General features: G+C 44.8%; 1 protein-coding gene and 1 long non-coding RNA gene across 4 annotated transcripts in view; one reads left to right on the forward strand and one right to left on the reverse strand.

Annotated features, from left to right (window-relative positions):
- The window catches only part of LOC110489553 (rho guanine nucleotide exchange factor 4), a 169960-nt gene extending 162747 nt beyond the window's left edge, over positions 1-7213 (reverse strand). For all 3 annotated transcript variants that reach the window (XM_090199067.1, XM_036945712.2, XM_036945713.2), the window contains exon 1: positions 6739-7213. In XM_090199067.1, the coding sequence (XP_090055193.1) occupies positions 6739-6747 (9 nt within the window). In that variant the 5' untranslated portion in view covers positions 6748-7213. The remainder of the gene's footprint in view (positions 1-6738) is intronic.
- The window catches only part of LOC149977374 (uncharacterized), a 934188-nt gene that overhangs the window by 786763 nt on the left and 134279 nt on the right, over positions 1-13146 (forward strand). The gene's annotated exons all lie outside the window — the stretch shown is intronic.

Below are 13146 nucleotides of genomic sequence, written 5' to 3' on the forward strand. Positions count from 1 at the left end.
AGCTGTTTATTCACCCGCCCCCGAAATTGGTAATAACCTATCCCCAACTACCCGACTACATGTGATAAAGTGTTAAATCTGAGGCCCACACCCAACCCTAACCTGCTAATTTAGAAAATGTGCTGTAGGCTGCAATCAGAGACGACGGAACGATTGTTTCACAGTGGGATGCAACTAAAATTATATCCATGCAGCTTCTCGTCTGTCATTATATGTTGCCCTAGAAGACTAAATAAACCCGTGCGCACCAGAATAATGTCATAACTCAATAGAATGAATGCTTCAATCTAGTTGACATCAGTAAAATGTGTAAAAACGCAAAAACAACAATGAAATGACATCAGTTTGACCAGTTGTCAGGAAATAGAAAGCTGTGGAAACGACCCAACATGCTCCTGATAAGATTTCAGTTCAGCTTGGATGAATATTTAATGTGGTTGAGACACTATCAGCTTTTATGATGCTGATAAAGACAGCACCTCTACAGACGGTATCTAACTGAGAATTCTCATTCTATCAAGATGCTGAAAGAAATAAATAATATTTCTCCACTCCTGTTCCTGAGACAAAATGTAGCTTACAATTGGTGTATCGTTTGCTTAATTTTGCAGGAGTTCATATTGAGGCTATGTGAGAGGTTATAGACCTACAGTCAGTGTCCAGATTTCAGTTTCCATTCAACCCATCTGAACTGTAGGCTACAGTTGCCTTGATGTGCCAAAGGCCTGTTTGAAGTTCCTGTCTTGTGACTGTGGAATTTGTACAGCGCCTCACATCATCACACATAACACAGCCGGTACTGCCTTCTTCCTGTTTCTCTATTTCACCGCTTTTCCTCTTATTGAATTAAACTCCGACGTTGTCCCTTTTGCCTCTGTGGATCGATGTAAACTTTTTTTTTCTGCCTGTTCCCAAAAGCATTAAGTGATTGGTGTGTAGGTTATTTGGTGTACAGTTAGGACTTAAAGGTTAAAGTTAGGATTACACATGAAAGCCAGGTAGTGGTTTCTATTTACGCTATGTAGCCTGTAGATATAACCTGCGGGCCAGCCACTCGCCCTTCATCCACACAGTATTTAATGACCCTAAACCCGCCTTCCCCGCGGATATAATCGCGGGTTATGAGTCAACCCGCGCATCACTCACTCACACACACACACACAGATTCCTTCTCTCCTATTTTTTTACATAATTATTTAACGAGGCAAGTCAGCTTAAGAACAAATTCTTATTTACAATGACGACCAACACGTCATATAATACTACCAAAAGGAAAAAGACCTCCTGTGGAGACGGGGGACTGGGATTCAAAATAAATAAATAAATACAATATAAATATAGGACAAAACACACGTCACGACAAGAGAGACACAACACTACATAAAGAGAGACCTAAGACAACAACATAGCAAGGCAGCAACACATGACAACACAGCATGGTAGCAACACAACATAAAAACAACATGGCAGCAATACAACATGACAACAACATGGCAGCAATACAACATGACAACAACATGGTAGCAATACAACACGGTAGCAGCACAAAAACATGGTAGAAACATTATTGGGCACCGAGAACAGCACAAATGTCAAGAAGGTAGAGACAACAATACATCACACAAAGCAGCCACAACTGTCAGCAAGAGTGTCCATGATTGAGTCTTTGAATGAAGAGATGGAGATAAAACTGTCCAGTTTGAGTGTTTGTTGCAGCTCGTTCCAGTCGCTGGCTGCAGCAAACTGAAAAGAGGAGCGACCCAGGGATGTGTGCGCTTTGGGGACCTTTAGCAGAATGTGACTGGCAGAACGGGTGTTGTAAGTGGAGGATGAGGGCTGCAGTAGATATCTCAGATAGGGGGGAGTGAGGCCTAAGAGTGTTTTTTTTATAAATAAGCATCAACCAGTGGGTCTTGCGATGGGTATACAGAGGTGACCAGTTTACAGAGGAGTATAGAGTGCAGTGATGTGTCCTATAAGAAGCATTGGTGGAACATCTGATGGCCGAATGGTAAAGAACATCAAGCTGCTCGAGACCACCCTTACCTGTTGATCTATAAATTATGTCTCTGTAATCTAGCATGGGTAGGATGGTCATCTGAATCAGGGTTAGTTTGGCAGCTGGGGTGAAAGAGGAGCAATTTACGATAGAGGAAACCAAGTCTATATTAAACTTTAGCCTGTAGCTTTGATATGTGCTGAGAGAAGAACAGTGTACCATCTAGCCATACTCCCAAGTACCTGTATGAGGTGACTATCTCAAGCTCTAAACCCTCAGAGGTAGTAATAACACCTGTGTGGAGAGGGGCATTCATCTTACCAAATCACATGACCTTTGTTTTGGAGGTGTTCAGAACAAGGTAAAGGGCAGAGAAAGCTTGTTGGACACTAAGAAAGCTTTGTTGTAGAGCATTTAACACAAAATCCGGGTAGGGGCCAGCTGTGTATAAGACTATCATCTGCATATAAATGGACGAGAGAGCTTCCTTCTGCCTGAGCTATGTTGTTGATGTAAATTGAGAAGACCCAGTGTCTGCTGGGAACATAGTTTCCATGGTGATAGAGAACCAACCCCCTGGCTCAAGATCCATGATGGTGAGAGAGAACCAACCCCCTGGCTCAAGATCCATGATGATGAGAGAGAACCAACCCCCTGGCTCAAGATCCATGATGGTGAGAGAGAACCAACCCCCTGGCTCAAGATCCATGATGTTGAGAGAGAACCAACCCCCTGGCTCAAGATCCATGATGATGAGAGAGAACCAACCCCCTGGCTCAAGATCCATGATGATGAGAGAGAACCAACCCCCTGGCTCAAGATCCATGATGGTGAGAGAGAACCAACCCCCTTGGCTCAAGATCCATGATGTTGAGAGAGAACCAACCCCCTGGCTCAAGATCCATGATGTTGAGAGAGAACCAACCCCCTGTCCAGTCCCCTCCTACTCCCCCCAAGGCCTAGGGGATATGACCAAGCTCAGTCCGGAGGGGGACCCTGTCCCTCTAGTCACCACTGGTGTGTGTGTGTGTGTGTGTGTGTCAAGCTGAAGTGAGAGATGTATTGTCAGTCAGGAGTTAACAGAAGAAAATAAACTCACACTGCGGTACTTCCTTAGCATTCAACCACACAGCTAGCTATACACAGCAGGCCTGAAATTGCGAGGAGGTAAAACAACAGCAAAGCATTTGGAGGGCAGGCCGAGCCCAGGGCCTGGGTTAGTGTGATCGGTCTACTCTAACCTCTGACCCCTGAGGGCATGCTGAGCCCAGGGCCTGGGTTAGTGTGATCGGTCTACTCTAACCTCTGACCCATGAGGGCAGGCCAAGCCCAGGGCCTGGGTTAGTGTGATCGGTCTACTCTAACCTCTGACCCCTGAGGGCAGGCCGAGCCCAGGGCCTGGGTTAGTCTGATCGGTCTACTCTAACCTCTGACCCCTGAGGGCAGGCCGAGCCCAGGGCCTGGGTTAGTCTGATCTGTCTACTCTAACCTCTGACCCCTGAGGGCAGGCCTGATCCCAGGGCCTCGGTTAGTGTGATCTGTCTACTCTAACCTCTGACCCCTGAGGGCTGGCCTTCTTTGAGCTGGATAGGCCTGTTAGACAGCATCTCTACTATTAGCGGTTCAGTAGACGGTAGAGGGAGGAAGCAGAGGAGACCAGACCACTGTTACATCTCATATCTCTTAGATAACCTCTCTGTCACAACTCACTAGTGAGGGCTACTGCGTATGTAAGTAAGTATGGGACTATGCGTGACAAGGCACCTGGTTTGGATAGGGTATGTCCTTAACCCCCTGGCTCTGTGTCTCCCATTCCATCAGTGCTGCTGTCATTCTCAACATGTCCTGCAGTGTTACGGTCATTCTCAACATGTCCTGCAGTGTTACGGTCATTCTCAACATGTCCTGCAGTGTTACGGTCATTCTCAACATGTCCTGCAGTGTTACGGTCATTCTCAACATGTCCTGCAGTGTTACGGTCATTCTCAACATGTCCTGCAGTGTTACGGTCATTCTCAACATGTCCTGCAGTGTTACAGTCATTCTCAACATGTCCTGCAGTGTTACGGTCATTCTCAACATGTCCTGCAGAGTTACGGTCATTCTCAACATGTCCTGCAGTGTTACGGTCATTCTCAACATGTCCTGCAGTGTTACGGTCATTCTCAACATGTCCTGCAGTGTTACGGTCATTCTCAACATGTCCTGCAGTGTTACGGTCATTCTCAACATGTCCTGCAGTGTTACGGTCATTCTCAACATGTCCTGCAGTGTTACGGTCATTCTCAACATGTCCTGCAGTGTTACGGTCATTCTCAACATGTCCTGCAGTGTTACAGTCATTCTCAACATGTCCTGCAGTGTTACGGTCATTCTCAACATGTCCTGCAGTGTTACGGTCATTCTCAACATGTCCTGCAGTGTTACGGTCATTCTCAACATGTCCTGCAGTGTTACGGTCATTCTCAACATGTCCTGCAGTGTTACGGTCATTCTCAACATGTCCTGCAGTGTTACGGTCATTCTCAACATGTCCTGCAGTGTTACGGTCATTCTCAACATGTCCTGCAGTGTTACGGTCATTCTCAACATGTCCTGCAGTGTTACGGTCATTCTCAACATGTCCTGCAGTGTTACGGTCATTCTCAACATGTCCTGCAGTGTTACGGTCATTCTCAACATGTCCTGTGTGTGTGTGTGTGTGTGTGTGTGTACCTGCGTGTTTGAGGATGAGGATTGTAAAACATGTAGTGAGACCTGATGATGCAGTATGTGACTTCCTGCACTGGGCCTGGTCACCATTGATCCCCATGCACCTAACTCTGGCCTTTGACCCCTAAAATGGGGTGAAAGGTCAAAATGATTTCTCCAGGTCATATCGAGTTCTTCGCCATGATGACCACTCAACTACAAAGAGAGAAAAGAAGACAGAATACAGCTGGGCCTGAGACAGATGTAAACTCTGACCCTGCCCGGCACCCCAGGTTTCTCCCTCCCTGTTGACAGCTCTACAATGCTGACTCTTAGCGGAACCCGGTGCAGTGATGTCATACTTGGTCAGGCCGTTCCTGACCGTGCCATCTCCGTGAGGCTGCTTTCCACGCCAATGACTAAGGGGCTTGACCACTGTGTACCATGCCGTTGGAAAGAAGACCGGCCTGCTCTGCCAAAGATGTTACCTCTTACTCTAACTAAATTACATGGAAATGTTTAGTTTAACTTGGTATTCTTTGGTTCTCTATTTCACCTACAGTACGCTATTCTGTACAGCTCTTCTTCCATGAATGTTTTGTATTTTATTCCCTTTTTCTCCCCAATTTCGTGCGATCCAATTACGATCTTGTCTCTCAGTGCTGCAACTCCCCAACGGGCTCGGGAAAGGCGAAGGTCGAGTCATGAGTCCTCCAAAACATGACCCGACAAATTGTTCTTCTTAACACCTGCCCGCTTAACCAGGAAGCCAGCTGCACCAATGTGTCGGAGGAAACGCCACTCAACTGATGACCGAAGTCAGCCTGCAGGCTCCCGGCCCACCACAAGGAGTCGCTAGAGCACGATGAGCCAAGTAAAGCCCCCCTCTGCCAAACCCTCCCCGGATGACGCTGGGCCAATTGTGCGCCGCCCTATGAGGCCGTTTGTGACTCAGCCCGGGAACGAACCAGGGTCTGTAGTGACGTCTCTTCTAAAGGAATGAACACTTAAACAAATATGACATAATAAAGATGGACAGTCTTAGCACAGGAAACCACAATGCTGTATAATCAGTATATAAACAGACAGTAACCTACACACGGACAGGGTGACCTGAACTTACCTTAAAGGACAGTGATGTTATAAAACACAGCGTGTCTGTACAGACACACGCCATCTAAACATTCAGTTTACATGAACTTCACAACCTTACACACGCACGAAAGCTTGGAAAACAGTCCTCCCATCCAAGCCTTCTGCTACACGTGAAATGAGAAGGTTGTTGACACGAGCCAGATATCCAACAGACTATTAAAGCCTGGTAAATATTCCCCTTGACCCTCTTGTATGAGAGGAATGCCAGAGGTTTACCTCTGGACTGCGATTTAGTGATAACAGTGTATGAAGTGCATACAGAGTTCTCATAACAACACACGCGCGAAGAGGAGAAAGCATAAGGTCCACCTAACAACATTGCCAATGCATACCATCACCCCTCACTCACACCTAACAGAATGGCTTCTCTCACTCAAACAAGCACTAACACACACACACACACGAGGATAAAGCATAAGGTCCACCTAACAACATTGTCAATGCATACCATCACCCCTCACTCACACCTAACAGAATGGCTTCTCTCACTCAAACAAGCACTAACAAACACACACACACACACACACACACTCAGAACAAGAAAATACATGTACACAGATGGATGTAAAATAAAGAAGAACACAAAGCCACACATTAGTTCATTTAGAACATTCCACACACAACGGTGTGACGTTAATACGAACAAAGGTTTAAGGTTTCTATCTAGATCCTCATAAGAGACTCGTCCGTCATGATTTAATAGCACTAGATGACAGGACCCAAAAGCCTGGCTGACTTCGTGAAGCTCCCTGAGACACGGCCACACTTTGATAACACCGATCACCTGGAACTAACGAAAGGTATCACGTTACTCCAGCAGCTCCCTCTGTTCTCAGACCAATAGGGTTCACTAACATCTCCAAAGTCAGCTGTCCAGTGAAAAGTGTTCTCACCTGAGCCATAGTAGTGCTGCTGTGGCATCCTCTGACAGCCGGCGAAGACACAGGGAAACGTGAGACTACTCGCTAGGCTAGCTGTGGAATTCCAACACACCCAGGCCGAGCTTTCATTCCAGAACGTTAGACAGTCTCCCTCACGGCACGCCAACACTACAGCTACGGCTTGTTTTCTCTGTCCGGAGGCAGCGAGCCCAACCCCAGAGAAACACAAGAGAGGAAGGAGGGAGGGAGGGTGGAGGCTGGCCTGCAGTTAAGTCTCTGAAAAAAAAGATGTTTGCAGGATAGCAGAGGGCCAGCTGGTGAGTGTGTGAGACTGTGTGTGTGTGTGTCATCCCTTTTGGCTAGCCTTTCTCACACAGGAAACGGGTCCAGGTGAGACTGTTAGCATCCGTTAGCGGGATGCTAGCACCAGGTGGATGGTTCCAGTCTACTTACTACTTTTCTCTTGAAGACTAAAAGGGGAAGACCCATCTCATCCTGTCTACCAGGAAGCATGTGGAAATATCTGCCCTCATTAACATAAAGGAAAGAATAAAAGACATCCACGATGTACACCTGTTTAACCAATCAGGGCCATTGAATGTAAGGCCACCTCCAGTAAGCTCTCTCTCTATTGGTCAATTCAGTGTCCGTTCAAGGTTGGTTGGCTCTGCAGAGCAAAGGGCTTGATGTGGCTGGCTGACACAGTGGGTCTTAGACTTTAGCAGCTAGCCAAACGCAAAGAGCTTTAATGCAGGAAAACTTAAATCCGTTTCACCAAATTTTTATCAGCAAGTTTAAATGTGCAACCAAAACTCTGGACCACCTTTACTCCACACACAGAGATGCATACAAAGCTCTCACTCGCCCTCCCTTTGGCAAATCTGACTATAATTCTATCCTCCTGATTCCTGCTTAAAAGCAAAACTTAAAGCAGGAAGCACCAGTGACTAGATCAATAAAAAAAAAAGTGGTCAGATGAAGCAGATGCTAAACTACAGGACTGTTTTTACCACAGACTGGAATATGTTCCGGGATTCCTCCGATGGCATTAAGGAGTACATCACATCAGTCATTGGCTTCATCAATAAGTGCATTGACGACGTCGTCCCCCAGTGACTGTGCGTACATATCCCAACCAGAAGCCATGGATTACAGGCAACATCCGCACTGAGCTAAAGGCTGTAGCTGCCGCTTTCAAGGAGCGGGACTCTAACCCGGAAGCATATAAGAAATCCCACTATGTCCTCCGACGAACCATCAAACAGGCAAAACATAGTTCACCGGCTCTGACGCTGGTCGGATGTGGCAGGGATTGCAAACCATTACAGACTACAAAGGGAAGCACAGCCGAGAGCTGCCCAGTGACACGAGCCTACCAGACGAGCTAAACTACTTCCATGATCGCTTCGAGGCAAATAACACTGAAGCATGCATGAGAGTACCAGCTGTTCTGGAAGACTGAGATCACGCTCTCCGCAACCGATGTGAGTAAGACCTTTAAACAGGTCAACATTCACAAGGCCGCATGGCCAGAAGGATTACCAGAATGTGTACTGCGCTGACCAACTGGCAAGTGTCTTCACTGACATTTTCAACCTCACCCTGTCCGAAGAACCCTTTTGGACCCATTTTTTCTACGAGTGTACTGGTGAATTACAAATATCATTGCTCAAGAAAAGACCATTGGTTCTCTGATACTTTTCATTATAGCTGTGCTGTAGTTTCAGAAAACATATAGAGAGCATTGTGGTGGAATTGAACCCCTAATTATCTCCAGCAGCAGCTCCCTCACTGAGTCATGACAGCATAAATTACACAGGCTCCACCTTTCACCCAGAAAGGCCCTTTGAAAGTGTTGCCTGGGCTTTGTTTTGCATTGGCACAGTGAAACTACCTCCCTGGAAGACCGAGCGCGAGGGGACCAGGACGGCTGCCAATTTCACTCCCTTGTACAACACAGCACAGAGCACAGCTCAGCATACACACACGGATATACACTAAGTGTACGAAACATTAGGAACACCTGCTCTTTCCCTGACATAGACTGGCCAGGTGAATCCAGATGAAAGTTATGATCCCTTATTGATGTCACTTTGTTAAATCCACTTCAAGCAGTATAGTCGAAGGGGAGGAGACAGGTTAAAGGATTTCAAGCCTTGAGACATGGATTGTGTACGTGTGCCATTCACAGGAAGAATTGGTAAGACAACAGATTTATGGGGTAGTAATTGCACACCGGTTTGACTGTGTCAAGAACTGCCACGCTGCTTGTTTTAAAACGCTCTAACAGTTTCCCGTGTGTATCAAGAATGGTCCCACCGCCCAAATGACAGCCAGCCAACTTAACACGACAATGGGAATTATTGGAGTCAACATGGGCCAGCATTCCCGTGGAACGCTTTCGACACCTTGTACAGTCCATGCCCCGACGAATTGAGGCTGTTCTGGGGGCAAAAGGGATGCAAATCAATATTAGGTAGTTCTTAATGTTTTGTACACTCAGTATACGTGTACACACACACACACACACACAGAACAGCTAGAATAAAATCAAATTTGATTTGAAAAGGAGCCTCAGCAACAAAAGGGTTTTTAATGTTCAGCGTTTTTCTTGTGGGAGCAAATTCCACTGGCTTCTCTCTATTTCCTTGCCTTGTGTTATGAAACAAGAGTTGGCTTATTTTTTTCAGATCTCCACGAGGGCTAAGCCCCCCCCAAGCCTCGTAATACAAACCCCTCGCTTCAGTATTTACTGAGGGGGGGTTTATTAATGTAAAGGCCTCAGCATTTTAACCGTCTGTGAAAATCTAGATCAGCAGCGTAGTACTGTAATCACATGGATCCAACTAGGAGTTTGAAGCCACATAAAACCTTTGAACTCATCATTAGTCAAAGATCCAGCAAACATTAAACAGGTAGAGAGAGAGAACAAAAAGTCTCCCCCACCAAAACAGCTGAACAATCATTACAAACCTGGCTGTTATGACAGGTTCTGGCATCTGCTGACAATATGTCAAATCAAATCCCTTCAATCCAATGTTCTCTCGGAAGGATTTGTATGTATTGTTAGATACTACTGCACGTTTGGAGCTGGGAACATAAACCTTTCCCTACATCCTTAATAACATCTGCTAAATATGTGTTCGCCACCAATAACATTTGTTTTGAACAAAGTTCTGAAGGAACTGGTTGAGGTGAAATGGTGCGTGAGAGTGAGTGAGTGAGTGAGTGAGTGAGTGAGTGAGTGAGTAGACAGAGAGAGAAGAGAGTGAGTGAGTGAGTGAGTGAGTGAGTGAGTGAGTGAGTAGAGAGAGAGGAGTGAGTGAGTAGAGAGAGAGGAGTGAGTGAGTAGAGAGAGAGAGAGAGAGAGAGAGAGAGAGAGAGGAGTGAGAGAGTGAGTAGAGAGAGAAGAGAGTGAGTGAGTGAGTGAGTAAGTAGAGAGAGAGAGGAGAGAGAGAGGAGTGAGTGAGTGAGTAGAGAGAGAGAGAGAGAGAGTGAGGAGAGAGAGTGTGTGTGAGTGAGTATAGAGAGAGTGAGGAGTGAGTGAGTGAGGAGAGAGAGTGGGTGTGAGGAGAGAGAGAGAGAGAGAGGAGAGAATGTGTGTGTGTGTGTGCCATGATTCCTTTCTTCCAGTTGTCGACACCGCTTAGTTTATTTAACACAGATATTTAAATAACACAAGTTCAAGACAAACAAGCTAAAACATGAACTTGTAGACATCCCGACTTCCCATCCCAGACAGTAGTTGACTGGAAGTCATCTATAAGAAGCCCAGCCCTGTATTACAGTAGCTATCCAAACAACACGCCTCCGTGCTCTGAACAGTCACCAGTATCTCAACGTTCTAATGCGTAGAACACCAGAGCTGTTCACATTATAAATACCCAACTTATTTTTCAAAAAGGGGTTTTACATTATCTGCACCCCAAATGGGACCCTATTCCCTATAATACAGCAAGTAGTGCACTACTTTTGATCCATTGAAATGGATGTAAACGTCTATTAAAAAAATGTCAACCTCAGCTGTGGCGAGGCAGGCGTGCATCGCGGTCTCTGTGAAGAGGACAAGAGGACAGAACATTAGAGGTTGTGCACTGCCCTGCAACTGCCCTGCAACAAATATATTTTTAAAATACAGCAGGCTATCTCTGTTCTTTTAGTTAGCATCCCTGACCTTTCAGAAGTGCTAGAAGCGTATAGCTTTATAACAAAATATATACGTTAATAAGCAAACCCACAAACTACACATAAATATAACCTCAGTTCAGAAAAACAAGCTAAGCTAACAGTAGCATATGGTGCGTTTTACCATCACTAATTTAGAAGGCCCTATAAGCAAATAGGGTACCATTTGAGACACATTCAATGAAGCAGCTGCACATAAACATATTCTCACTTCAGATTGACAAGCTAAGCTAACTGTAGCGTACAGTGTGGTGCGTTCACTACCACTCTGACAGTGAGGGAAGCAGCCGGCTTACACACAGAACATCATAAAATGACAGACACAACAAGCCAACAAAAAGATCTGCCTCATTAAGTTAGACTGAAAACACATCAGGAGGACCGGATTGTAATACATCTGCATATTCATGGTGCTGCAGTCAGAACTGATTGTTTCCCCCACTGGGCTTTCCCAGGCAGCATCGCAGAGGCTACTGCAACGTCAAACCTCTTGTGCTAGGGGGCAGACGTGCGTGTATTTATATGTGTATATATATATATATATATATATATATATTTATTTATTTATTTATATATAATAATTTATATATATATATATTTATTTATATATATAATATTTTTATATATATATATAAATAAATATATAAATAAATATATAAATAAATATATAAATAAATATATAAATAAATATACAAATAAATATATATATTATATATATATATAAATAAATATATAAATATATATAGGAAGAGGAAGTGTGTACCACAGGTACCTCATTATGATACGTACGACTTTCAGGAGGTTGACATCAATACCGGTGTTTCCACTGAACCGAGAACAAGCCTCATTAATATGGAGTTTCTGTGTTATGCACTATAGCCCGTTACCATATATATGATTGAATATTATCTGCTGTTGGCTTGTGTGGATGTATGTAGGTGTTATACAACATAGCTGACTTGAAACATTGTTAACAGTTTCAGGGGCATGGGCCTTTCTCATGATGGAAAAATACAGAATAACATAAAAACGGACACATACAGAACGTAGTGTAGCAAACCACAGACTGTTTTTGTTAGAACTCAAAACTTAACAATAACAGAAACCAGATATGTGATAACGGTATCTAGGGAACATCTATCAACTGGAGCGCCCGGGGGCTGGTACCAGCTCGTACGACAACAATCAACGATAGGCTGGGTGAGTTTAAACCACGCCCAGTCTCTACTCTGACAGGCCGGCTCGGAAGTCGGACCTACTACTGTCATCTGGGTATATTATAACATCTTTGTCAGGAACAAGTCAGTTCTGTGCTTGCCCTGCGAGGTGGGACAGAGAGCCCGTATATATGAAAATTGCATTTACCACTTATTGCTTAGCTAATAAAAAATACATAGTATACAATCATGACTCATTGTCATATTTATCCTGATACCAGATTTGAATTGACGCAATTCTAACATTAATCAACGTTGACTGTCAAGTCCTCGTTTCCTGACTGGTCGCTAACTCGTTAAGTCTAAAAACAGGTCAAAGGTGAAACTAATGGGGAAAAACAAGCATCGCTTGACCAGGATATCAACGCTTTTAAACCAACCCTGTAACGAGCGTCGTTTCGTGGCCTACTGCACGTTAAGTCACGTGACTATAAAAACAAATGCGTGTGTGTTTTTGATCTACTTGGTGTGTGTGTGTGTGTGTGTGTCCTTGACTGACAGAGTTACCGAGAGCAGCAGACCTGATGCGACCTCTGGCCACAGAATTAGGAATTAGAACACTACTAATAGTAAATGAATAGGATCACTATGGTTGTGGTACTCGGACGTGTGACCTCCGACCCCACCAAATCTCCTCCCAGACTGGGACCCGGAGCGGTTCTTTAAAACGCATTCCTTCCCTGACGACAGCGGGTGGTTTTTTACCTCAGCACAGGGCAAGCAGTTATTCACACTTTACATTACATCATGTATATGTTATATGTTATAACTAAAATGTCCTGTATATATTTCTAACTATTGAAGTGAACCTTTAATATCCCGGTGATTCCAACAGGTTGAATTAAATCAACGTGCTTACCTTGCATACCACCATAGCTCAAAGCCATCATACCCGTAGGAATTCAGGGAGGCAGTTCAAAGTGAACCAAGAGGTTTTACGTGATCAGAAGGGCTGAATCTGTGCATGAGTTGAGACCGTCTCTGGGGCTGGGCTCTCTGTGTGTGTGTGTGTGTTTTG

This window comes from Oncorhynchus mykiss, chromosome 15, assembly GCF_057628025.1.
Source record: "Oncorhynchus mykiss isolate SJ-2025 chromosome 15, ASM5762802v1, whole genome shotgun sequence".
NCBI classification, from domain to species: domain Eukaryota; kingdom Metazoa; phylum Chordata; class Actinopteri; order Salmoniformes; family Salmonidae; genus Oncorhynchus; species Oncorhynchus mykiss.